The following is a 27,673-nucleotide window of genomic DNA, read 5'->3' as shown; positions in this document are numbered from 1 at the left end:
CTTTTCCCCCAGTTCCTGGGAGTTCTAACCCCTTGGAACTGACGAGTGATTCACTCCTGTAATCCTAGCACTTTGGGAGGCCAAGTTGGGAGGACGGCTTGAGTCCAGCAGTTTGAGAGCAGCCTGGATACTGAAGCAACGTCGTTTGGGGTAAGCAAGGTTCGTTGCTTTGTGCCAAGGAAGTCAAGAACTTGAGCACACATGGAGTAACGTTAAGAGCAAAGATTTAATAGGCAAAAGAAAGAGAAAGGAGGCGTGGGTGCGGCGGCTCATGCCTGTAATCCCAGCACTTTGGGAGGCCGAGGCAGGCGGATCACCTGAGGTCAGGAGTTCGAGACCAGCCTGGCCAATATGGTGAAACCCCGTCTCTACTAAAAATACAAACAATTAGCCAGGCATGGCAGCAGGCGCCTGTAATCCCAGCTACTCGGGAGGCTGAGGCAGGAGAAGTGCCTGAACCCGGAAGGCAGAGGTTGCAGTGAGCTGAGATCACGCCACTGCACTCCAGCCTGGGAGACAAGAGCCAAACTCCATCTCAAAAAACAAAAAACTTTCAAAAGTAGTATTACAATGTGAATAAACTGAGAATGTGGAAGTCTCCACATTTCACATATACCATCCACAAAAAAGTGTAAAACTAGGCCGGGCGCAGTGGCTCAAGCCTGTAATCCCAGCACTTTGGGAGGCCGAGACAGGCGGATCACGAGGTCAGGAGATCGAGACCATCCTGGCTAACATGGTGAAACGCCGTCTCTACTAAAACATACAAAAAACTAGCCGGGCGAGGTGGCGGGCGCCTGTAGTCCCAGCTACGCGGGAGGCTGAGCCAGGAGAATGGCGTGAACCTGGGAGGCGGAGCTTGCAGTGAGCTGAGATCCGGCCACTGCACTCTAGCCTGGGTGACAAAGCAAGACTCCGTCTCAAAAAAAAAAAAAAAAAGTGTAAAACTCAACACATGATTAGCAGACAATGCTATCAGCAGATAACTGCACTTTTATTAGCAGTACTCAGCAGGAAAAGAAAAAGCAGTTCCTGGTTGTTATTTCTATTTTCTCTGTTTCTTAGGGCATCCACTTTTCTTCTGTCCTTTCTTCTTCGTTTTAAGAACAGCTTTTTCTCCAATAAATAAGCTTTTAGAATGTTCTTCTGCAGCTTTGGAAGTAAAATTAAGTCCCTGCTTAGGTTTACCAATATTCTTCAATCGTGGATTTGAATTTTGTTGTTTTAATTTTTCTTTATTAACAGAACGCATGACTCTGAGTTTTCTCCCCATGAGTTCAGAATTATTTAATTTCAGAGCAAGATGAACAGAATCTGTATTCTGCAAATCAAAAGAAAACACAATACATTAATTTCTACCAGAAACCCATCTGCAAAGAAACTAGTGAAAGTGTCACTTTAACAGATTCGAGAACGACTTTTGAGCTTGCACAGATAAGCCCCAACCAATCCCAGGTGTATCAGCCTCCTGATAGGCCCCCAGGCACTGGCCACCATGACCAGCTAGATTTTTAGTTTTTAATTTTTCTTTCTTATTTTAAGACAGGGTCTCACTCTGCCATCTAGATTGGGTGGCTCACTGCAGCCTTGACCTCCCAAGACTCAGGTGATCCTCCTGCCTCAGTCCCTCAAGTAACTGGTACTATAGGCATGCACCACCACGCCCAGCTGATTTTTGTATTTTTTTGTAGAGGCGGGATTTTGCCATGTTGCCCGGGCTAGTCTTGAACTCCTGGGCTCAAGCAATCTACCTCCGCTGGCGGCCTAAAGTGGTGGGATTACAGGTGTGAGCCACTGCACCCGGCCTTACTTCTATATTTTTTTTGTTGAGTCGGCGTCTACCTATGTTGCCCAGGCTGAACTTGAAGTCCTCACCTTAATCCTTGCGCCTCAGCCCTCCAAAGTGCTGGGATGACAGTCACAAGTCAATATGCCCAGCCTGGATATTCTTTTACTCCTTAATATTGTCGGGCATGAAACACTGGTTAAAAATTAGTGAACTAAATATAACTAATTTTGTACAAAGAATAAAACTTTCTTATACCTTAATGTCAATTATTTACTCTATCATACAGAAGGTAGAGAAGATTCAGTGATTTAGTCCTTCTAATATCCAGGATCTAAAACATTTAATTAGTATGAAGAAAGAACTGGGACATATTTTGGATAGGTGCAGTTGTAGCAATATATTATGGCAGGTTATAAATTCAGTTTTCTTTTTTTTTTTTTGAGACGGAGATTTACTCGTGTTGCCCAGGCTGGAGTGCAATGGAGCGATCTCAGCACACAAGAAACTCTGTCTCCCGGGTTCAAGCAATTCTCCTGCCTCAGCCTCCCAAGTAGCTGGGATTATAGGAATGTGCCACCACGCCCAGCTAATTTTGTATTTTTAGTAGAGATGGGGTTTATTCACCTTGGTCAGGCTGGTCTCGAATTTCCGACCTCAGGTGATCCACCAGCCTTGGCCTCCCAAAGTGCTGGGATTACAGGCACAACCCTCCGCGCATTGCCGGTTTTTTTTTTTTTTTTTTGAAATGGAGTCTTGCTCTGTCGCCCAGGCTGGAGTGCAGTGGTGTGATCTTGGCTCACTGAAACCTCTGCCTCCCAGGTTTAAGTGATTTTCCTGCCTTGGCCTCCCAAGTAGCTGGGATTACAGGTATGAGCCACCACATCTGGCTAATTTTTTACTTTTTTGTATCTTTTTTCCCCCCTTGAGATGGAGTCTTGCTCTGTGGCCCAGGCTGCAGAAAAATGGAACATTCTCGGCTCACTGCAACCTCCACCTCCCAGGTTCAAGTGAGTCTCCTGCCTCAGCCTCCTGAGTAGCTGGGATTATAGGTGCCCGCCACCACACCTGGATAATTTTTGTACTTTTAGTACAAACGAGGTTTTACCATGTGGGCCAGGCTGGTCTCGAACTCCTGAGCTCAAGAGATTCACCCATCTCGGCCTCCCAAAGTGCTGGGATTACAGGCGTTGAGTCACTGCACCCAGCCCAGTTTTCTTAAGATGGAATTTGAGAATGGAAGTGAAAGTTATCTCTCAATGATGACACGTAGTAGTATCAATGCCTCCCAGGGCACTTCGAAGGACAGTGACAATGCATTAGTCTCCCATACCTCAAAGAGGACATAGCCAAACCCTTTGCCGATGCCTGTCACTTGGTCTCTCACAATCCTCACGGCCATGACACTTCCACAGTCCAGAAAGTGCTTCTCAACGGCAGATTCTGCAACTTCTGAAAACAAATTCAACCAAAATGGAAGTAAAGAGTTGGGAGCTCCTCAGAAACATGGAGATGTTTAATAATACAGCTAGTTAAGCATGGCCCCATGATAATAAGTCATTATATTGCATACTTTTTAGTACATGTGCTGCCATGGCAAACACGTTGCGTGCTTTAAAATTAGTCTTAAATCAAAACATTAAATTACTACTCAGTTCTTATTTCCTTGTTATTTATTTAGTAACATTAACCGTACTTTGTTTAAACAAACTTACTATAAGGGAGATTCCCCACAAAAACCGATCTCTTGTCTCTCTGAAACAAAAAGACAGTTAATAAAAATCACTCATTAGACCAGAAAATGGAAGTCATTGAAAATCCTCGCTCTCTCTCCTTCCCCCCATATCTGACAGGTCACCAGTCTCCTAATTTAGCCACACATTCTGTTCTTCGATTCTGTTTCTTCTGTCTTCCCTACTGGACTGTGTGTGGGTACCAGAGGAAGGGAGTGGCTTTTTGTCCACAGCTGGCACTGACACATGGAGTGATCAGGAACAGCCTGCTACACTGGGCACATGCAAATTTTCTCTGTGAAGGGCCAGATAGCAAATATAGGCTTTGCAGGCCATGTGGAATCTGTTGCAACTACTCAACTCTGCCATTATACCTTGAGAACAGCCCATGGATAGTACACAAATGAATAGTTGTGGCTGTGTGTCAAAAGAAAACTTTATTAACAAGAAAAAAGCAGCAGGTAGACTTAGCTCTCTACCATAGTTTGTTGACCCTGTACTGGGTCCCCAGGTCAAGCCAGGGCTTTCATCCGGGTCGTTGTCGTTTCCCCACTAAGTTGCTTTGATATCGACAGAAATGCACTCTATGTTTCCGTGGCTGAACTAAGTGTCCTTCGTTCATTTCTAGGCACCTTTTTCAAGTCCAAATCTGGTCATGTCACTCTGAGTTTAAATTTTTAGAATAGCTCCTGAACAAAATCCAGACTCCTCTGCGTGAAGCACAGTCAACAAGGTCTTCATGATTTGGCCTCTACCTATTTGTCCAACAGCAACTCTTACACACCTCACCCATCTAATAATTGTATCAAGCTCTTGCCATCTCCTGAGTGAATTATTTTCTGTCCTCACCATTTATACTGTGTTTTTCTGCCCAGACATAGCCCTCAGCCTTTACAACACTTTTGGTCTACATAAGCCTTCTCTTCTTTCTTTTTTTACCCCTGCTTCTCCACAGGGTAAGTTCTATCTCCTCATCTTTCAAGACTATCATGAAATTTATTCCCCTGGAAACTTGCCTTGTCCCTTCTTCCTGGCATATCCCCAAGTCAAGTGTCCCAATCCTGAGCTGACAAATCATCCTGTGCACTGACGACAGTACTTATACAAGTGACATGACCTGTCACTCCGACCCTTTCTAACATATACTGTCAGCTCCTAGGAAGTTGAGACTATGTCTTAGAACTGTATCTCTGACAGAGTATGTACTAAAAACTGTCTAATGAATAACTGAACTTTCTAGACCTTGGTCTATAAAGTGTTAGACCAGATGATGTCTAATGTACCTACTGACCTAATTATGATTATTTGAAGAGGACTATGTTTTTGTTTCTTTTTAAGAAACAGGGTCACCCTCTGTTGCCCAGGCTGGAATGCAGTGGCATGATCACAGCTCACTGCAGCCTCAAACTTCTGGGCTCAGGTGATCCTCCCACCTCAGCCTTCTGAGTAGCTGGGACTATCAGCATGCATCATACACTTGACTAATTTTTTTTTTGTAAAGGCAGGGTCTTGCTACATTGCTCAGGCTGCTCTAACTCCTGGGCTCAAGTAATCCTCCCGCCTTGGCCTCCCAAAATGTTAGGATTACAGGCATGAGCCACTGTGCCCAGCCAGGACTACGTTTTTGAAGGGAATGTTGACCTCGGTCCTTGTGCCTCTCTTGCCATCAACTCTGTAATCACAGAGGACATAGGCTGTTTCCTTCTGTGCTTCCCTCACATTGCTGATTCCAGTCCCCTTCCAGGAAAAGCCTGGAAGGAAAGATTTCTCTCTACAAAGCTTTCGTTCTTTAAACAAATCAAGTACTACTTACAGATGAGGTCTCAGATGCGAGATCAACTCTAATACGAAATCCATCTGCAATTTGGGCCCCATTTCTATGTTATAAATACAAAGGGAAAATGGTTGTTAAAAATGAGTACTCAATTACTAAAACATCTATGCTAAAGTGAAACCAAAGAATAAACAAAGTACTCACACATACTTATACGACAATTATTCTGTTCAAACCTAAGGGATAAAATTACCTTTTCAACGCCTGTGTGGCAGCACTCTCTTCCTTAAACACAACATAGGCATTAATATTTTTCTGATCAGGATGAATTTTACGTCTACACCAAAAAAAAAAAAAAAAAAAGAAAGAAAGAAAAGAGAGACAAGGTAAAGTTTGTTAGCCTCAAAGTCACTAGAAAAAATCCAGTTTGTTTTCAACTCTTAATCAACACACATGACAAGAATTCCTGGGTGGAAATTTCATCTCTTTGAATAAATATTTAGTAATAACTCAAAAAATAACACACAACTTAAAGATATTGATGGAGACACAACCCACACTTTCTTAAGAGTCATAACCATGAGAAAACAGATGGACCATGTATATGAATCCCTGAGAACCATACAAGAACTGAAAACTAACATCTTAGCTGCAGTCCGTATGTAACACACGAACAGTTGTGAGACGTGAGTTTTCCTCTTTACTGTAAAACACCCATATAGAAGAGTGCACAAACCACGTATAGCTGAGCGAATTAACAGCTCAATGTGCCTTGTAGCCCACTCAGAAGCCTCCCTGTGGCCCTTTCCAGTTGCAGCCCCTCCTTCCCTCCAAAGGCAACCACCATTCCCATTTTTATAGGAACTACTTCCCTGCACATCTTTGTGGTTTTATCAGCCAAGTGTCTTAGACATCATACTTTGATCTTGTCTATTCTTTTGACCTGATATGTCTTTTGAATCTTGTTTAATTTACAGAACTTTCTCTGGATCTCTGGATCTCACTGTTTGGCCTGCAGAACTCCCCCCAGCCTGGATTTTGTGACTGCAAGCTCATCAAGTAGTTCAACACAAACCTTTGTCCTCTATACTTCTTGTAAACTGGCAGCTGCATCCAAAGGCTGGATCAGACTCAGATGTGACCCCTTTGTCACGACTGTTGGTGGGTGTTGTGTTCTTTCCAGAGAGTCATGTTATGACTGGTTTTTACCCTGTGTCAATGACTGCAGCTGGTGTTACCAAATGCCTAAACTCATTGAGTCACTAGGTTTGCAAAACGGTGATATAATTTGGTTGTGAGGAGTTAGCAAAAAGGACCTAGTAATGAACACAGATCTTTCCCTGAAGACATCAACCTACTGTTTTGAAGTAACAAAAACGCTACTACACAAATGAGTATCATCAAGAACGGAACTGGAAAACAGTGCTTGACATGACTCATGGCATTCTGTAATAATATACTACACTAATGCTTTTGTATTGATTAAACCAGCTGTGATTTACTGAATGCCTAATATATACCAGACACTCAGTTAGATATTTAATGTATTTCATTTAATCTCACAACTCCAACAGGTGTTTTTTTTTCTGATTTTATGAGTAAGGAAGCTGAGACTGAAAGAGGTACGTGACTGTGATGAAACGGCAACAAGTGGCTGGCCTAGGACTGAAACCAAGTCTAGCTGACTCTAGAGCCCTGCTCTTTCACACAACACACAGCTGCTGACAACATCCAAATCCAACACATCCTAGTGCACCCCCAGGAACAAATGCTGGAGTTCCACTTCCACCTAGAATGTCAAAAGCCAGAAAGTGCATCACTCCTGCCCTTACCAGTTAAGAAGAAACCAGATAACCCACAGCATCATAACTTCTGTTGCAGCCATCAGAGAGCTGAAGTCTTGGGGAAAGCCAGCAGCTAGAAGCTAAGGACACGCCTGCTCCCTCCAACGAGAGACAGAGGAAGCACTGGCTCTACTGGCTCTATGACGGCTGAGCACAGGGGCAAAATGCTGGACATCAGACAAGCAGGAAACCACCATGATCTCACTAAAACACTAGAGTTCAGTGTGGGCTGGGCCTGAAACAGAAGTCCTGGAGGCTGCTGACGCAGGAGTGTGCACCCATCCTCAGGATCTGCCCCAATGACCTCCACTCTGTGGGAAAGGCCGACATCGCAGCCATGGGTGCTGCAGGCCTGGAGGACGGAATGGCCAAAGTGTGGGAAAGGCACAAAGCCCCACCTGGATTCTTCTCTTGATGGAGGAGAAGGCTAAGCTGCTAGGGGAGGGATAGCAAACCCTGTCACTCCAGGGCACAGAGAAGACCCCTACAGCCGGAAGAAGGGAGGAGTCCAGCTACCAGGGGAGAGGTGGGAAACATCCTCTGCGCAATCCCCACTAAAGGCACAAGGCATCTGGCACAGCTTGGCTGCCCCAGGAAAAATGCCCTGATCAGGTGCACTCCTGAGACACAGAAACACTAAGACAAGACAGCAGAGACCCTGCTGTGCCCACTCCCACCAGACTACCAAGCAAATGACAAACAACAGCACTCTTTATTTTGAGATGGAGTTTCACTCTTGTAGTCCAGGCTCGAGGGCAATGGCACGATCTCGGCTCACTGCAACCTCTAACTCCCGGGTTCAAGCGATTCTCCTGCCTCAGCCTCCCGAGTAGCTGGGATTACAGATGCCTGCCACCACACCCGGCGAATTTTTGTATTTTTAGTAGAGACAGGGTTTCACCATACTGGCCAAGCTGGTCTTGAAATCCTGACCTCAGGTGATTCGCCAGCCTTGGCCTCCCAAAGTAATGAATTACAGGTGTGAGCCACTGTGCCTGGCCAACAACAGCACTCTCTAAATGAGATCTTTGATAAAACCTACAACTTTCAATCTCTAAGAGACACCTCTGGGCGGGTGCGGTGGCTCATGCTTGTAATCCTAGCACTTTGGGAGGCTGAGGTGGGTGGATCATCTGAGGTCAGGAGTTCGAAACCAGCCTGGCCAACATGGTGAAACCCAGTCTCTACTAAAAATACAAAAATTCGCCAGGTGTGGTGGCACACGCTTGTAATCCCAGCTACTTGGGAGGCTGAGGCAGGAGAATCACTTGAACCCAGGAGGCGGAGGTTGCAGTGAGCTGGGATCGCACCACTGCACTCCAGCCTAGCGACAGAGAGAGACACTTCTAAAAAAGCCAGCCACAAACTGGAGCAAAATATCTGAAACACACATAGCAGGAAAAGGTGTTATATCTACAATATATAAATAACTCCTTACAATTGTATAAAAATAATTTAAAGGTCACTAAAAAATGGGCAAAATTTTTGTACCAACATTTCACCAAAGAATAGATACAAATAGTCAGCACATAAGATGCTTAACATCTGTAGTCACTGTGGTTGGCAAACCTTTAGAATGGCTAAAATTAAATGACGATGCCAAGTGCTGGTGAGGATGTGAAGTAACTGACATTCTCATCTATAGCTGGTAGGAATGTGAAATGGTACAAGCACTTTGGAAAACAATTTTGCAGTTTCTTAGAAAGTTAAAATATACCATAAGATCCGGCAATCCCACCAGGCAGTTTCTCAAGAGAAATGATCCGTACCCAAATCTTTTTAGCATTTTTATGTATAACAGCCAAAGGCTGAAATAACCTGAATGTTCATAAACTGGTGAATGGGGCCGGGTGCGGTGGCTCACGCCTATAATCCCAGCACTTTGGCAGTCCGAGGTGGACAGATCACCTGAGGTCAGGAGTTTTAGACCAGCCTGACCAACATGGCAAAACCTCATCTCAACTAAAAGTATGAAAAAATTAGCCGGGCATGGTGGATATGTGTCTGTAATCCCAGCTGCTCGGGAGGCTGAGGCATGAAAATCACTTGAACCTGGGAGGTGGAGGTTGAAGTTAGCCAAGATGGTGCCACTCACTCCAGCCTGGGCGACAGAGCAAGACTCCATCACAATACAATATGATACATCACAATAAATACAATACAACACAACACAATAAACAGGTGAATACACAAACAAATGGTACTGTCATACAATGGAATACTACTGAGCAATAAAAACGAATTAATTACCAATGCATTGCAATAATAAGAACAAATCTCAGACGGGCACGGTGGCTCAAGCCTATAATTGCAACACTTTGGGAGGCAAAGGCAGGAGAGCTGCTTGAGCTCAGGAGTTCAGGACCAGTCGGGGCAATAGTGATACCTTGGCTCTACTAAAAACTTAAAAATATCAGCCGGGTGTGGTGGTGAGCACCTGTAGTCCCAGGTATTTAGGAGGCTGAGGCAGGAGGACTGCTTGAGCCCAGGTGATCAAGGCTACCATGAGCCATAATCCGCCACTGGACTCCAGCCTGGGCAACAGCACAAGATACTGTTCCCCTCCACCAACCCTCCCCCACAAAAAAAAAAACCTCAAAATCATTATGCTGAGCAAGTTAGACAAGAGTACACCCTGTATGATGACTCTACTTACATAAAATTCTGGAAAAGGCAAACTAACACATAGAGACAGAAAGCAAGTGAGTGGCTACCTGAGGACAGAGGTGGAGGGACATATTGCAGAAGGTTAGGAAGAAACTCAAGGAGATAAAGCGTTCAGTATTGGGACTATGGCAGTGATTTCAAGACTGCCTACATATGTTAAAATCATAAAACTGTACATGTCATATATGTGTAGTTTACTGGAAGTAGCCTTAATAAACCAAAAAAAAAAAAAAAAAGTTTTAAACATTTTGGCTATAAGAAAAAGGAAAAAAGTTTTACATGGCAAAATTTCCCATAAGCCAAGTCAAAAAGCCAACGAGCTGGGGTGTGGTGGTGTGCACCTGTAGTCCCAGCTACTCGGGAGGCTGAGGCAGAATGATTACTTGAGCAAAGGAAATTCCAGGCTATAGTGGACTATGATTGAGTCACTGCACTCCTGCTGGAGAACAAAGCAAGACTCTAACTCTTAAAAATAAAAAAAGGGCCGGGCACGGTGGCTCATGCCTGTAATCCCAGCACTTCCGGAGGCTGAGGGGGGCAGATAACCTGAGGTCGCGAGTTCGCGACCAGCCTGACCAACATGGGGAAGCCCCGTCTCTACTAAAAATACAAAATTAGCCAGGCGTAGTGGCACATGCCTGTAATCCCAGCTACTCAGGAGGCTGAAGCAGGAGAATCACTTGAACCAGGGAACCAGAGGTTGCAGTGAGCTGAGATCGTACCATTGCACTTCAGCCTGGGCAACAAAAGCAAAACTCCGTCTCAAAAAATAAATTAAATAAATAAATAGCAAATGACAAATAGAGAAAAAATATTTACAATTCATGTCACAAAAGGCTGATTTCATGAACATCCCACAGATCAGTAAGATTAGTAATTCAAATAAAACAAAGCACAAATGACTCTTAAATTACATGACAAGATGCTCACTCATAAGAGAAATTCAAATTAGAAATACCACACTCAACTATCAGGTTTCCAACAATCACAAAGCTCAAAAACGTACTTTTTTTTTTTGAGATAGGGTCTCACTCTGTCATCCAGGCTGGAGGGTAGTAGTGCAATCATGGTTCATTGCAGCCTCCACCCTCTGGGCTCAAGTGATCCTCCCACCTCAGCCCCCAGAGTAGCTGGACTACAGGCGTGCACCACCTTGCCCAGCTAATTTTTGTATTTATTTGTAGAGATGGGGTCTCGCCATGTTGCCCAGGCTGGTCTCAAACTCCTAGGTTCAAGCAATCCACCCACCTCAGCATCCCAAAGGTGCTGGGATTACAGGCACGAGCCATCTTCCCTGGCCAACATACCGTTTTTGTAAAGTAAAAAACGTTACTGTTGGTAAAGATGTGGGAACATAAATAGGTTGCAATCTCTACGAGACAGCAGTCAAAATTATGAATGCAAATGCCCTTCTGACTGAGCAATGCCACTGCTAGAATTTTATCCTACATATAAGTTAGCTCATGTACAAAATTACCTGAGTACAAGGTCACTCATTTACTCCGACATTATCTGTTTTGTTTTGAGAGAGCGGGTCTTGCTTGTTGCTCAGGCTACAGTGCAGTGGTGTGATCACAGTTCACTGCAGCCTCAAGCTCCTGGGCTCAAGTCATCATCCCACGTCAGCTTCCTAAGTAGCTGGGACTACAGAGTCGTGCCTCCATGACCAGCTAAAATATTACAGCAAGGTTATTTATTTTATTTTATTTTTTGAAGACAGGGTCTCACTCTGTCACCCAGGCTGGAGTGCCAGTGGCGCAATCACAGCTCCACGTCCTGAGCTCAGGTATTCCTTCATCTGATTCCCAAGTAGCTGGGACTACAGTGCACAGCATCATGCCCAGTTAATTTTTTGTAGAGATGGGGTTTTGCCATTTTGCCCAGGGAGGTGCTGGGCTCAAGTGATCTGCCTGCCTTGGCCTCTAACAGTGCTGAGATTACAGGCATGAGCCACCGCACCCGGCCTCTAGCATTATTTGTAATGGCCATGAGACTGGGAAAAAACTTTACGTCCATCAGTGGGAGATTTGATAAAATAAATTAAGGTACACCTACAGAATACTCTAAGAAAAAGGGCGTTTTTAAAAAATGCTATAAAAATAATCACTTTCACACCAATATAAACAGATCTCCAAGTTGTACCAAGTAGAAAAGGGAAAGTGTGGAGTAGTGTATATGTTGAATACCAGTGAGTTAAAATGTTTTATGTGGAAAGAACATGTATGCGTATCAGTTTTTAAATGCTAAGATATCTGTAGAAGCTTACATAAGAAACTAAAAACACTTGCCTAGGGTAGGGAATTGGTTGACTAGAGAAAAGGTATATAATTAAATTTTTTTTATTTATTTATTTTGAGACAGAGTCTCGCTCTGTTGCCAAGGGTGGAGTGCAATGGCACAATCTGGGCTCACTGCAACCTTCGTCTCCTGGGTTCAAGTAATTCTCATGCCTCAGCCTCCCAAGTAGCTGGGACTACAGGCATGAGCCACCACACCCTGCTAATTTTTCTATTTTTAGTAGGGACAGTGTTTTGCCATGTTGGCTAGGCTGGTCTCAAACTCCTGGCCTCACGTGATCCGCCCACCTCGGCCTCCCAAAGTGCTGGGATTACAGTTGTGAGCCACCACATCCAGCCATCATTACATTTAGAATTAAAAACAACAACAAAAAGGCAGTGGCTCATGCTCGCAATCCCACTGCTTTAGAAGGCTGAGACAGAAGGATTGCTTGAAGCCAGGGGTTCAAGACTAGCCTGAAAAACATAGTGAGACTCTGTGTCATAAAATAAAATAAAATAATAAAATAAAATAAAATAAATTAAATAAATTAAATAAAAATTAAAATTAAAATAAAATAAAACAAATAAATAAAATAAAATAAAATAGCCAGGGTGGTGTGCACATCTGTAGTCCCAGCTACTGGGGATGCTGAGATGGGAGCATCACTTGAGCCCAAAAGTTTAAGGCTACAGTGAGCCAAGATCTTGCCACTGCACTCCAGTCTGGGTGACAGAGCAAGAGCTTGTATGTTAAAACAAAACAAAACAAAACAAACAAACAAAGAATGAGATGGGGCTGGAGGAGAAGCTGACGGTATGGTGTGAAAATTCCAATTTTCTAACATATCCCGCTAAACTCCTTAGTAGTACTTGTACATACACCTATCAGAACCTCTGTTTCTGTTCAAATTTAGGCTCCTGGGTTTCAACCTCATACAGAAATAAAAGTATGACTCAAAAAGAAGGGTTGTATCTTACTAAAGCTTTTAGTATCCACAGCACTGAACAATGCCTGGTATCTAGCAGGATCTGCATCTTTGGTTACCTCCGCAAACACTGTGGGAACCTATACATTCATCAAATCTTAACTATACACCTGGCGCTGTGATGGTTATGAGGAAAAACTGGCAAAGACCTGGTTGGCGAAATAACTCCAAATGAAGACTGAACATTGAAATGGAGTCACCAAGATGTCCAAAGGGACTGTTGTCATACAAAAGTTTGATAGAACAGGATTGCCAGAAATGTTTCTAAAGTACATTATATTTTATCTAATATAAAGAAATCTCTGATCATAAACTTCATCATTTCACGTACCATTAATACAGAAAAACACCCAAGATATGAGACTAATAGGAAACCAGCATAAAGCTGAAGGTAAGTGAAAAATAAGCCTTCCATAAGGAAGGGCGAACAAGGAGACTTGTATGTTTCATTCTTGGCACTGAGTGGGAAACAAAAAAATCCCGAGCACTGGAAACAAGCCATTACCAGGATGGTCCAAAACCCTCAGACAGAGAATGTCAAGTGGTCACCGGCTGGCAGTATACCCAGGTGACCAGCACAAGCAAACGTGAATTCTCTCTGGAAAAACACAGGAAATAAGGCATTTGTAATCCGTATGAGAAAATTCAGGCATGAAGCTTTACAGTCGCTTCCAACACTAAAAACATTCATAAAATTTCCATGGCTCAATTTCCAGTAATATTTTCTACGACTCTATAATTTACATTATGGCTTAAAGAAAAACATGTGACAAATTTAAAGGCTCTAAAATACAGAAGCAAATAGTCAAGCATCCTCTATTATCCAACTATATTAATAAAATATATGAAATTGTTAAGAAATGGTCTCACTTTTTAGCCACAAAGGAAGAAAGTTTAAGGTGATTCCCTTCCTCTAATTATAGACTTACTTTATTGCTGCCAGCTTTTTGGATAGAGTTCCCTCTGCTGGAATCTTTTAAGAGAAAGAAAAAGTATTAAAGACAGTATTTGAAATATTACCTCAAATTAATATTTTAAGTGAAGTCTAAATATCCAACTCCAGTACACTGTGATCAAAAACATCCCAGGGAAATAAACAAATCAAAAACAATCATCCTAATGTATTTCTTTTTTTCTGTTTTTTTGAGACGGAGTCTCACACTGTCGCTCAGACTGGAGTGCAGTGGCATGATCTCGGCTCATTGCAAGTTCTGCCTCTTGAGTTCACACCATTCTCCTGCCTCACCCTCCCGAGTAGCTGGGACTACAGGTGCCCACCACCACGCCCGGCTAATTTTTAGTATTTTTAGTAGAGATGGGCTTTCACCATGTTAGCCAGGATAGTCTCGATCTCCTGACCTCATGATCCACCCGCCTCGGCCACCCAAAGTGCTAGGATTACAAGCATGAGTCACTGTGCCTGGCCAATCATCCTAATGCTATATGAAATGAAGCTTGTGGCTTAGGATAAGCTTTTCCAACGAAACCATCATGCTCAGATTTAAAAGGCTCAAAAACCCAGACAGAAGTTAAGATTCTGGGCTCTCAAATTGCATCAGATGACTCCAACAGGGAGGACACCAGGAAGAGACACCGACGATGAAAGACACATGAAAAATGTAAGGAAAAGGCCGGGTACGGGTGGCTCATGCCTGTAATCCCAGCACTTTGGGAGGCCGAGGCGGGTGGATCATGAGGTCAGGAGATTGAGACCATCCTGGCTAACACGGTGAAATCCCATTTCTACTAAAAATACAAAAAATTAGCCGGGAGAGGTGGCGGGCGCCTGTAGTTCCAGCTACTCAGGAGGCTGAGGCAGAAGAATGGCGTGAACCTGGGAGGCGGAGCTTGCAGTGAGCCGAGATTGCGCCACTGCACTCCAGCCTAGGCGACAGAGCAAGACTCTGTCTCGAAAAAAAAAAAGAAAGAAAAATGTTAAGGAAAAAGAAAGGTTTATAAAGTAACATTTTATCGTGTTATAATTCTAAAAATTAGAATTAATTTTTAAATATGTCTAACTAAACTGATGAATAACATAAAAAGACATATCACCTGTATCTCTAAGAGTTTATATATTTTAACAGGCAAAAAAATGCATGGTGTCTTTCATTGTGCAGGTATGGGAATCCCCTTTATATTCAGGTTCACTTTATTTTCAGTCACATATAGTCTCCTTTAAGAGTGGATGGGGTAGGTAAGGAAAACTTCACGGAAGAGGCAGAAATACACGTCAACAACTACAGCTGTCGACGACATGCCAGATGCAACCAGGTACTGAGAAGATCAAGGTGAAAAGATACCAATCCTGCAAGTTCACAATCTAGGAGCATGTAGAACGTAAATGCCATGTAGGGCAGTTATTATAAATCTTTTCTGGAAAACCTATTTTCTTTCTCAGTAACCTGATAGTTTACATAGTAAAACCAAGAAATTTTAACTATTTCTTCTATTTGCAGTTTATCTTACTAAAACTGCTAATATAGTCAAACTCTCAAACCTCAAAAAAACAGTCAAGATGTAGAAATGTCTAAATGAATAATCAACATGTGAATGACATCATCAAAACACATTTATTGGGTGCCTTCTGTACAGGGTCTATATCCCATTATTTGTTTGGTTTTGTATTTTTTTGTTTGTGTTTGAAACAGAATCTCACTTTGTCGCCCAGGCTGGAGTGCAGTGGCACAATCTTGGCTCACTACAACCTCCGCCTCCCAGGTTCAAGCGATTCTCCCACTTCAGCCTCCCAAATATCTGGGATTACAGGCCCCCGCCACCATGCCCGGCTAGTTTTTGTATTTTTAGTAGAAACGGGGTTTTGCCATGTTGGCCAGGCTGGTCTCGAACTTCTGAACTCAAGTGATCTGCCTTGGCTTCCCAAAATGCTGGGTTACAGGCATCAGCCACTGCACCCGGCCTACACCTGCCATTGAAGATATTAATAAATAAGTATAACATAAGGCAATAAAGTACAAGAATAATGAGGAGGAAAAAACATCATTTAATGATATAAAGTATCAGAAAAGCTTTGAAGAAGGGACATCTTAGCCGCATACTGAAAAATACTTTCATAGGCAAAAAAGGTACCTTAAGGAAGGATTCCAGGCAAAACAAATAGACCAGCAAAGGGACAAAGGAGAGAAAACCCATGTGTAGAGGAACACAGGATGGGCGGGGCCACACTGGAGAACTGTCAGGCTAAGAATTAAGGATGTATTTCACTGACAGTGAGAATAATTAACACAATGTACAGGTGCTGGTAACCCAACAAGAAGAAAGACAAACAGAGTATTTGTAATCACAGCTTACAGTGTGGTGGAGGCGGCAAATAACAATTTCAGTAGAGTGTACTAAGTACTATAATGAGGGATAGGTGCAGTAAAATGCATAGCAGGGACACACTGGTAGCCTAGAGACTGGGGAGAATCAAGGCAGGCTCCCCAAAGGGGAGAAGGCAACAGCAGGCCCAGTGAGGGGTGTGTGTGTGGCGGCTGGTGGGGGACAGAGAGGGGGCCGGGGGGAAGGGCGTTTCATTAATGCAAGGCAGGGAAAGCAGCAAGGGTTCCGGGAAGAAGAGCTTCAGGAAGACTGAGTTGACAGTGTTTTGTTGGACAAATTAGAGGAAGACCGAAGGTAGGAACTATAATAGGCCTCTCCAACTATTCTGACAGGAGGTAATGATAACTTAGGTAGGACAAGGGAAAAAGAAAGGAATGACTCATATTAGGAAGAAATCACAGTTGAAAAACGGACAGGAATGGCAAACACTAGCATGGGTGAGCCAATGCAGAGTCAAAGGCAACCACAAAACCTGCAGCCTGGGTGCCACTAAATACCACAGAAAAATCAGTAGGCAGCATAGGGTTGGGGTGAGAATGGATGGAAGTAAGCAGATATACTGAAATCAGGGTATGACAAGACACCCACAAACAATGCATTAGCCAAAGGTCTAATACGGGGAAATGGAACTCAGAAGGGCAGACAAAAGATATGTGATAAGAGTGGGAAATAGACACCCTGACAGAAATTATGGGCACTGTCAAAACTTTGGGTAATGTCTACTTCTATAGAAGTGGGCAGTTGTGCCTCCTCCAACATTTGGCAATTCCTGAAGATATTTTCCATTGTTACACTGAGGTGCAGGGGGCGCTACCAGCATCTAGTGGGTAAAGACCATGTATGTTACTAAACATCCTATAATACAAAGGGCAGCCTCCAACAACAAAGAATTATCCACTCCAAAATGTCAACTGTATGGAGGTTGAGAAACTCTAATCACATGAGAAAGAGCAATTAGAAACATGAAAAAGGCTGGGCACAGGGGCTCATGCCTGTAATCCCAGCACTTTGGGAGGATGAGGCAGGCAAATTACCTGAGGTCAGGAGTTTGAGACCAGCCTGGATAACATGGTGAAACCCTGTCTCACTAAAAACACAAAAATTAGCCGGGCGTGGTAGCCCACGCCTATAATCCCAGATCCCTGGGAGGCTGAGGCATGAGAACTACTTGAACCCAGGAGGCGAAGGGTGCAGTGAGCTGAGATCCCACCACTGAACTTCAGCCTGGGTGACACAGAGTAAGACTCTGTCTCAAAAAAACAAACAAACAAACAAACAAAAAACAAAAACAGAATAAACATTTCCTATATTCTAATATACATTAATTATGCAACAGTGTCCAAAAACGTACACTATGGTACGTCAACTATGCCTATGCAGTTTAAAAAAAAAAAATCATGTATGGGAAAACCAAATATAAATGATACTTATTTCCTGCTCTAAAGAATGTGGCTATAACTGGTCCAGAGTGCTGAGCTGGTAAAATCCAACTCACTTCTATAAAAAGTTTTAATATTAAATTGACTTAAACACTTGATCTGTCTGTGCTCAGAGAACAAGGACTGTTTGCAGCAATCACACCCACCTCCCATACTAAATGCATATGATGAGACATAAGAAGAGAATGCCTAGGATTCCAGCAACGATAACCAGTATTAACTTTTCAGCCTATTCTGTTGACACAGTAAATAACTCACCCATCCACCCTACAAAGTATATTGCAGGCTTTCATAGCAAGAGTATCATTTTATTAAGTAAACTCACTACATTAAATAGTTCAAGAGTCAGCAGTAGATAATAAGAGCAACTCTTTTCTTGGGTTAAATTTGAACCTATTGATTCAAAAGGTTAAAGTGTTCCACCATATCACTAATAGCAAGAAGTTAATCTGATTTAAATGCAACACATTTTAGTATTATGTAATTTTATGGGGGAATGAAACATACCAGAGAACGAAATCGTACAGATTCTATTTGTCCATACTCTTTAAAAAACGATTTCAGCTTCTAAAATGAAAAGAAACACATACACATTAGCTCACCCTCAGAATATCAAATAAGTGCTATAAAAGGGAATTAAGAAAAATTGTCCGATAATCCTTACTGCCAGGTATTTTTTTTTTTTTTGAGACAGAGCCTTGCACTCTCACCCAGGCTACAGTGCAGTGGTATGATCTCGGCTCACTGCAACCTCCGCCCCCGCAGCTTCAAGCGATTCTCCTGCCTCAGCCTCCCAAGTAGCTGGGATTACAGGCGCCCGCCATCATGCTCAACTAATTTTTGTATTTTTAGTAGAGACGGGGTTTCGCCATGTTAGCCAGTTTGGTCCCGAACTCCTGACCTCAAGTGATCCAACCACCTCAGCCTCACGAAGTGCTGGGATTACAGGCATGAGCCACCACACCTGGCCTACTGCCAGGTTTTAAGAACATTTCAGGAAAAGTAGGTGACTATTCAGTTGGATGAACAAAAAAATTTTACTGAAACTTGTGAGATTCTGTCTCAAAAAAAAAACCAAAAACATAATTCAAGCTCCTATTAGTATCCATTGGATGTATAATGCTTTTCTTTCAATCTTTTATAACCTTTATCGCATGTAAATTAAGGATAGACTTATACTTTCCATAGATTCTCTCATGTTTTCACATTGGTTTAAACCAGGAATAAACATTTTTTTTGAGACGGAGTCTCACTCACTCTGTTACACAGGCTGGAGTACAGTGGCACACTCTTGGCTTCTGCAACCTCCTCCTCCCGGGTTCAAGCAATTCTCCTTCCTCAGTCTCCAAATAGCTGTGATTACAGGCATGTGTCACCACATCCAGCTAATTTTTTGAACTTTTAGTAGAGAAGGGTTTCACCATGTTGGCCAGGCTGGTCTGGAACTCCCGACCTCTGGGGATCCGCCCGCCTTGGCCTTCCAGAGTGCTGGGATTACAGGTGTGGGACACCACGCCTGGTCTCAAAAAGGTTTTTCTACTGTTTTTAATGAAGTAGAGTTTAAATTGTCCTTCAAAATATGAGCAGGATGCTGAGCTAAGGATTGCAACAGTTACTATCACATGAACATGCAGAAACAAAGGGCAGGTTTTGCTTCAGCGATCCTCACACAATGGAAGAAACACAGGACATCGTCATTCTTTAAACAACACATATTTACTATGCACAAGGCACCATTTCAGGTGTCAAGAGACAGAATGAGGCTGAGCACGGTGGCTCACGCCTGTAATTCCAGCACTTTGGGAGGCTGAGGCAGGCGGATCACGAGGTCAGGAGATCGAGACTATACTGGCTAGCACAGTGAAACCCCATCTCCACTAAAAATACAAAAAATTAGCCAGGCGTGGTGGCAGGCACCTGTAGTCCCAGCTACTCAGGAGGCTGAGGCAGGAGAAGGGTGTGAACCCGGGAGGCGGAGCTTGCAGTAAGTCGAGATCACGCCACTGCACTCCAGCCTGGGAGACGGAGCGAGACTGCCTCAAAAAAAAAAAAAAAAAGAGAGACAGAATGATGAAAAAAGAGGATCAGGCCCAGTGGCTCATGCCTGAAGTCCCAGCACCTTGGGAGGTTAAGGTGGGCAGATCGCTTGAGCCCAGGAGTTTGAGACCAGCCTGGGCAACATAGCGAGAACCTGTCTCCACAAAAACAAAAAGTAGCCACGGCCACAAAAACAAAAAGTAGCCAGACGTGGTGGCATGTGCCTGTAGTCCCAGCTTCTCAGGAGGCTGAGGCAGTAAGATCACTTGAGTTCAGGAATTTGAGGCTGCAGTGAGCAATGATCATGCCACTACACTCCAGCCTAGGTGACAGTGACAACCTATCTTGAAAAAGAAAAGAAAAAAGAAAAACATCTTTAAACACATGGAGCTTATATTCTAGTGGCACATAACAGGAGATAAGGCTGAAAGAAAGAAACCAGGCAGGATGTCACTGCAGTATTCAAATATAATCTGCAAAAGCCTGAATTAGGGCAGGGACTGCAGGAATGAAAAGGAGGGGGTGGATATTGAAATCCATTTATATTAGGATGATTTATGTAATAATTTACAATGAAGTTATATCCATGACTTATTATTCAATGCTTATTCAACACAGGAAGAACAAAGTTATTAACTTCTCTGAAATTTTACTATACACAAACTTACCTTCTTATTACATGTAACAGGCAAATTCCCAACAAATACAGTTCTCTCGTTCTTTAATCTCTCTTCTTCTTCGTTGATTTGAATTTTCTTTCTTTGACTGATAACTGTGTCATCTACATCATCAAGTATTTTTCTATCTGCTACTTTAACACCAGGTTGAGAATTTTTCCTTTTCTGCCCTTGTTTCTGGTGAATTTCTTCTTCTAAATCAGCACTCGCTAGAGCACTTTCCCTTTTTAAGGCAAAAAATAAAACAAAATAAGCAGTAAGAGTCATACCAGGTAGATTTAGTATTTGACAAAGCACAGCCCTACCTTCTCATTTAGAAATATTTTCCAATGTCTTCTGAATTTTCCTAGATTTACCACTCACAAATATATCAAAATTTTTAAAGCAGCTTTATCTAGAAACTGACTAGTATCTTTAGAAAAAAAATGATTTAACTCAAGAGTTAGAAAAAGTTAAGCTCTTTTTTTTTTTTTTTTTTTTTGGAGACAGGGTCTCGCTCTGTCACCCAGGCTGGAATGTAGCAGCGTAATCACAGCTCACTGCAGCGTCGACCTCCCAGGCTCAGGCAATCCTCCCACCTCAGCATTCCAAGTAACTGGGACCACAGGCGCATGCCACCACACCTGGCTACATTTTTTTTGTTTTTTTTGAGATGGAGTTTTGCTCTGTCACTCAGGCTGGAGTGCAATAGTGCAATTTCGGCTCACTGCAACCTCTGCCTCTCAGGTTCAAGTGATTCTCCTGCCTCAGCCTCCCAAGTAGCTGGGATTACAGGTGCTCGCCATCACGCCCGGCTAATTTTTTTATTTTTAGTAGAGACAGGGTTTCATCATGTTGGCCAGGCTGGTCTTGAACTTCTGACCTCAAGTGATCTGCCCACCTCAGCCTCCCAAAGTGCTGGGACTAAAGGTGTGAGCCTTTTTACATATACACAAATACATATACACATATTTCTGAGACAGAGTCTAGCTCTGTCACCCAGACTGGAGTATAGTGGTGCAATCTCAGCTCACTGCAACCTCCGCCTCCCTGGTTCACAACAATTCTCCTCAGCCTCCCAAGTAGCTGGGATTATAGGCGCCCGCCACCACGCCCAGCTAATTTTTTTCTAAGTAGAGACGGGGTTTCACTGTGTTGGCCAGGCTGGTCTCAAACTCCTGACCTCTTGATCCGCGTGCCTCGGCCTCCCAAAGTGCTGTGATTACAGGGATGAGCTACCACGCCCGGTTTCCTTTTATATTTCTTTTGTAGAGACAGGGTTTTGCTATGTTGCCCAGGCTGGTCTTGAACTCCTGAGCTCAAGCCATTCGCCCACCTCAGCCTCCCAAAGTGCTAGGGTTACAGGCATGAACCACTGCAGGCAAGAATAAGTGAAGCTCAATTTTTGAACACGTTAAATCTGCCAGGCAACAGCAGCAGCAAGTTCATCTAAACAGAAGCTGATTCACTTAAAGCTCTTGGAGATTTAGTTTACACTCTATCAATGCCTAATTTCATTTTCTACTCTAGACCTTTAGGGGCACTATCACACTCCCTGAGACTCTAAAAAGGTTAATATGGCAGCAGAGTACTTGCTCTGTACAAGCAACATGGCCAATAGGAAAAACCAGATTCCCTACTTCTCATACTTCTGTAATATTTAAAGGACTCTTACCAAAAGTAAATTGTGAAATGGTAAATACAATATAAAGTATTGCTGGATATGGATAAGCAAGGTCTGAGCATCAATCTGAAAGGAGAACTAAAGGATATTAAGGAGTGAGGGAAGAGAAGAGCCAGTAAGAATCATAAAAATGACTCACTTATCAGCAAATACTTACCAGGTTCCTACTCAGTTCTAGGCTCTGAGGATACAAAGATAAAGAAACAATCAAAGGCCTCCAGTAGTCTAGTGAAAAGACAGACCAAGTTCACAATAAAATGGTAACAGCTATGATACATGGTATGCACACAAAAACAAGAAAGGCTTCTCAGAAGAGGAAATCAGTGTCTGGCACACAGTCCAATAAAAGCTGACTGTCATTACTCCTCCCTTGAGGACAGGGTCCATGTCTAGTGTTTTGCTCGCTACAGTATATAAAGTGCCTAGCAGGAGTGAAAGGAAATGAGACAGTACAGTGAGGTGGGAACTAGGTCAGGAGGGACCTTCAGTGTTGCACAAAAGTGCTTAGATTTTATCCTATTGAAGATGAGGAGACACTGAAGACTGAGAGCATCTAAAAAAGATCATTTGGGCAGAAGAGTGGAAGGTAATTAGAAAGGGGATAAGGTTGGAGAAGGGAGACTAGTAAGGATATGGTTACAACAGTATCTGAGAAGACTGATCAGACTGACCAGAGCAGGGAAGGAGGTGAAGAGGAAAAGGCAGATTAAAGAGATAATTAAAAAACAGCATCATCAGGACTTGGCAACTGATTAGCTAAGCAAGGAGAGGAAAGAAGACAGGATGACTCTCAGGCCACTAACTCAGGCAACTAGAAGGCTAGTGGTAGCACTCATGCCAAGGAACAGGTCTGATGAGAATGATGAGCTCCCAGTGGAGCATTCTTACCTGAAGGTACATAGGGAAAAAGAGGTGCAAATGCCAGGAGGCAAACAAACACACATGTCTGGAGATCAGGAGAGAGATCACGGTGGGCACAAGAGATACTGCCCCCAACAAAGGGTGACAAAGGGTCACAAGAACATGACCAAGAATGAGACCCCTGAGGGAAATGCACATTTAAAGAGTAGTCAGAGGAAAAGATACCACAATAACCCCAAGAAAGAATTGGCCAAGAGGACAATCAGAAGAGATTTCTCTCACAGAATCCAGCAGCTTCAACAAGAAAAGCAGCTACGTGAAGGGTAACAGAGGACTCATAAGACAAAAGCTGCACTGCCCATTACATATGTCAGAGAGGTCAGGGTGGCCTCAGTGAGCACAGCTTCAGTGGCACAGTCAGGACACAGAATAAAACCCGCCACCATCAGAATGCAGTGCGTGGAAGGGTGAACAGAGTCAAGAAAAGAGAGAAAGTAAAGAACAGACTACTTTTCCTAAAAGCTAGACTGAAGGGAAGGACTGTGGGAATGGCAGCAAACAGAGACATGCAATTATAAGGGTTTTTTTTTTTGGTGGTTGGGGGGAATGTCCTTTTTAAAGATTAGAATCTTGACCACATCTATATAGTAGAAAGAGGGATAAGGGCCGGGCCGGGCATGGTGGCTCACGCCTGTAATCCCAGCACTTTGGGAGGCTGAGGCTGGGGGATCACCTGAGGTCAGGAGTTCGAGGCCAGCCTGGTCAACATGTGAAACCCCATCTCTACTGAAAAAACACAAAAATTAGCTGGGTGTGGTGGTGGGTGCCTGTAATCCCAGCTACTCAGGAGGCTGAGGCAGGAGAATCGCTTGAACCTGGAGGCGGAGGTTGCAATGAGCCAAAATTGCACTATGCTCTCCAGCCTGGGCGACAACAGCGAAACTCCATCTCAAAACAAAAACAACAACAACAACAAAAAGAGTGACAAGGGAAAGAGGGGAATGTGGATGGATCTGACGGCACAGTCCCTAAAAAGGCAGAAGAACATACACGGTACACACAGCAACCAGGTGGTTGAGTTAATATTGGACAAGAGGGAAGACACCTAAGAAAGAGGGGAAGAAATAAGGCTGTGTACAGATACATTAAGTTTAAATAGGAGGACAAAAATAGCAGTTCCCAACTATTAGTGATTAATAGCTCCAGAACTGGTAAAAAGGTCTTCAGTTGAAAGGAGAAAAGGGAAAAGGAAATAAGGGGTTTGAGGAGAGTGACAAAGAAGAGAGGAATGAAGACTGTTACCTAGGTACATGTGATGGGATCACTATTTGGATCATGATTCAAATACACTGTTAAACAACATTATGCTGGCCGGGCATGGTGGGTCATGCCTGTAATCCTAGCACTTTGGGAGGCGGAGGTAGGAGGATGGTTTGATCCCAGGAGTTCAGGACTAGCCTGGGTAACATAGCGAGACCCTGTCTCTATTTTTCTAACTAAAAAAAAAAAAAAAAAAAAAATGCTGCCTGGATCACTTGAGTCCAGGAGTTTGCGACCAGCCTGGGCGACATGGCAAAATCCTGTCTCTACAAAAAATACAAAAATTAGCTGGGCATGGTGGTGCATGCCTATAGTCTAAGCGACTCAGGAGGCTGAGGTGGGCGGCTGGATTGAGTCTACGAGGCAGAGGTTGCGACAATCGCACCACTGCACTCCAACCTGGGTGACAGAGCCAGACCTTGTCTCAAAAAAAAAAAAATGTTAATGAGGGTAAAGAATAAATTTAAGAACACCAAACGTATTCTTAAATTACATACTTGTGCGGTGGCTCACGTATGTAATCCCAGCACCTTGGGAGTCTGAGGCAGGTGGATCATGAGGTCAAGAGTTCAAGACCAGACTGGTCAATATGGTGACACCCCGTCTCTAGTAAGAATACAAAATTTAGCTGGGTGTGGTGGCGCACGCCCATAGTCCCAGCTGCTCAGGAGGCTGAGGCAGAAGAATCACTTGAACCCGGGAGGCAGCGGTTGCAGTGAGCCGAGATTGCACCACTGCACTCCAGCCTGGGTGACAGAGTGAGACTCCATCTCAAAAACAAAACAAAACAAAACAAAACCAACCAGACAACAGTAAACCAGGCCGCGCAGTGGCTCATGCCTGTAATCCCTGCATTTTGGGAGGCCAAGACAGGTGGATCACCTGAGGTCAGGAGTTCAAGACCAACCTGGCCAACATGATGAAACTCTGTCTCTCCTAAAAATACAAAAAAAATTAACCGGGCAGGGTGGCGCTTGTAATCCCAGATCCTCAGGAGACCTGAAGCAGGAGAATCACTTAAATCCGGGAGGCCGAGGTTGCAGTGAGCTGAGATCAGGTCACTGCATTCCAGCCTGAGCAAAAAGAGCAAAACTCTGTCTCAAAAAAAAAAAAAAAAAAAGCAAACCAAACTCTTTTATATACATGCTGAAATATTTATAGATGAAACATAAGTTTTCCTTTTGCTTCCAAATAACAAGGGGGTGGCTGGGCACGGTGGCTCACACCTGTAATTCCAACACTTTGGGAGGCCTAGGCAGGCAGACCGCTTGAGGTCAGGAGTTCGACACCTGCCTGGCCAACATGGTGAAACCCTGTCTCGACTAAAAATACAAAAATTAGCCGGGCATGGCGGCGCACACCTGTAGTCCCAGCTATTCGGGCAGAGGCAGGAGAATCGCTTGAACCTGGGAAGGGGAGGTTGCAGTGAGCTGATATCAATGCACTCTACTCCAGCCTGGGCATGGCATCAAGATTCCATCTCAAAACAAACAAACAAAAACAAATAATGAGGGGGTATATGAGTGGGGTAAAAATACAAAAGGGTTGGCCAAGTATTAATTTGCTGATGCTGAGTACATGGGGTTTCTTAGCCTTTTCAACTTTTCTATATGTACTGGATTTTCCATAATAAAAGTTTTGAAAAGTAAAAATATGAAATGAGAAAACTAAGACGAATATTGCAGGTATAGGAATGTTAATTTCTTTATCACCTAATTTCTTTAACATCAAATAAGAGAATTTTACCAACCTGTTTGCCAACTTTTTCTCTGCGTTAGTGTGTTTCTTCTTCGCTTTCACTTTTTTTGCAGGTTCTTGCAAAAGTGGTCTTTCAATCTGGGATGTACTTTCTTCCTCCTCATTCCGTTTCCTTTTTTTGATGGTTTCCTTTTTAAAAGTTTGAAGTTATATTTGAGACCCCATCCTTTTAGAATTCTGACCCTAAGCCATAATTTAGTGGTCTTTCTAAATGAGCATCTCTTCTCTCTCACTGGTATGTAAGAGTCATGAAAGGTAACTTACAATGAATCCTGTGTGCCCCCTTTAGAAATCGCGCTTCACGCGGTAGGTAAGAAGCCTGTTTCATATATAAGTGGTTTTAACCAGCTATTCGGGAAGAAAGCCCAGTGACTTACTTTAGGCACAGGCACGTACACGGGTTGAATCTGGGGCTCCAGAGAACTGAAGAGGGCCGCCAGCCGACCGGTGCCACCTCTGGAATGGTGCTCGCCGCGGCATAAGCTACTGGCGACCTGTCCAACCCTGTAGTCTCCCGGCGGACTCCCGCGAACGCCGTCGTCAGGGTTCTCTCTAGAAACGGACGCCAGAAACTCAGCCACGCCACGCATCACCGCTTCGCCAGCACGAGGGAACGTACAACATCCCTCCCCAGCTACTCGTGCCGCGCGCCACTCACCCCTCCTCGACACTTCTCTTTCTCTTCCGTTTGTTCATCCCTTCCAAGGCGATTCTTACTCCGAGAACTCCCAGACGGCAGCGGCGCGCGAGCTCGCACTTCCGGGTTCCGGGCACTTCCGCTCTCGGGCCACGCCCCCTCCTCCCCCGGCAGTAGGCCGCCAAGCCGCGGTGGGAGGCGCTCGGTGAGGCGTCAGGTTTGTCTCCTTTGGTTGGTGGTCCTTGCCGTTTCAGAGAAGCCTCATTTTGGGAGTGGAGGACGTCTTCTAGGAGTGATTGAAGCCTGCAGTGTGAAGAATCAGCCAGGCTAGGAGCGGGGTGTCCACCCAAGCCAAGGGAGAAACACCTAAAATACTGACTTGTTGAAAAGGAGGGAGGGTTGGCAAGAAATGAGGTTGGGGGTGAACGCAGTGGGGTGTTTACAACTGGCTAGTCGCTGTTAAGAGTACAAAGAGTTCTTTGTACTCTTCTTGCAACTTTTCTGAAACATGACATTATTCCAAAATAAAGACCACACCTCTAACGAGTCACCTCAACATACAAATTCGAAAGATTGTAATACGGCCCTGGAAAAGTAGATACTTGGCATTCAAAACTCTTCAAGGTGTTCTCAGCCCGTCTTCCCAGACTCATCTCCCTCCAGCCCCTGACATTCTAGCCTGCTTTTTCCACCGCCTCTACAGTTGTTATTCTTGTCCCCTCTGTTGTAATTGCCCTCCTCTTTCCCCTTATGCAAAATAATGCCCATCCTTCAAGGCCTAGCTCAGATACTGTCTAACTTAGACAGTGTTTTCTTTGCAGCCAGGCGCGGTGGCTCGCCTGTAATCCCAACACATTTGGAGGCCGAAGCAGG

The 27,673-nt window shown here is 43.8% G+C and overlaps 1 protein-coding gene across 1 annotated transcript; it reads right to left on the bottom strand.

The window, feature by feature from the left end:
• Nucleotides 1–207: 207 nt before the first annotated feature.
• On the bottom strand, nucleotides 208–26,910 carry RBM34 (RNA binding motif protein 34). Its single transcript, XM_005539749.5, has 11 exons — nucleotides 26,822–26,910; nucleotides 26,541–26,715; nucleotides 26,156–26,292; nucleotides 20,553–20,784; nucleotides 18,355–18,414; nucleotides 13,999–14,042; nucleotides 5,547–5,630; nucleotides 5,333–5,396; nucleotides 3,502–3,541; nucleotides 3,120–3,238; nucleotides 208–1,321 (listed from the first exon to the last, which is right to left on the bottom strand). Exons 1-11 carry the CDS (start codon nucleotides 26,857–26,859, stop codon nucleotides 1,046–1,048), a joined length of 1,269 nt encoding a protein of 422 aa, XP_005539806.3. The 5' UTR covers nucleotides 26,860–26,910; the 3' UTR covers nucleotides 208–1,045.
• Between the last annotated feature and the right edge of the window lie 763 nt (nucleotides 26,911–27,673).

The sequence above is a fragment of the Macaca fascicularis genome, chromosome 1 (assembly GCF_037993035.2).
Source record: "Macaca fascicularis isolate 582-1 chromosome 1, T2T-MFA8v1.1".
NCBI lineage: Eukaryota > Metazoa > Chordata > Mammalia > Primates > Cercopithecidae > Macaca > Macaca fascicularis.
Note: the sequence above shows the minus strand (reverse complement) of the source record. Positions and strands in the feature narration are given on the sequence as shown.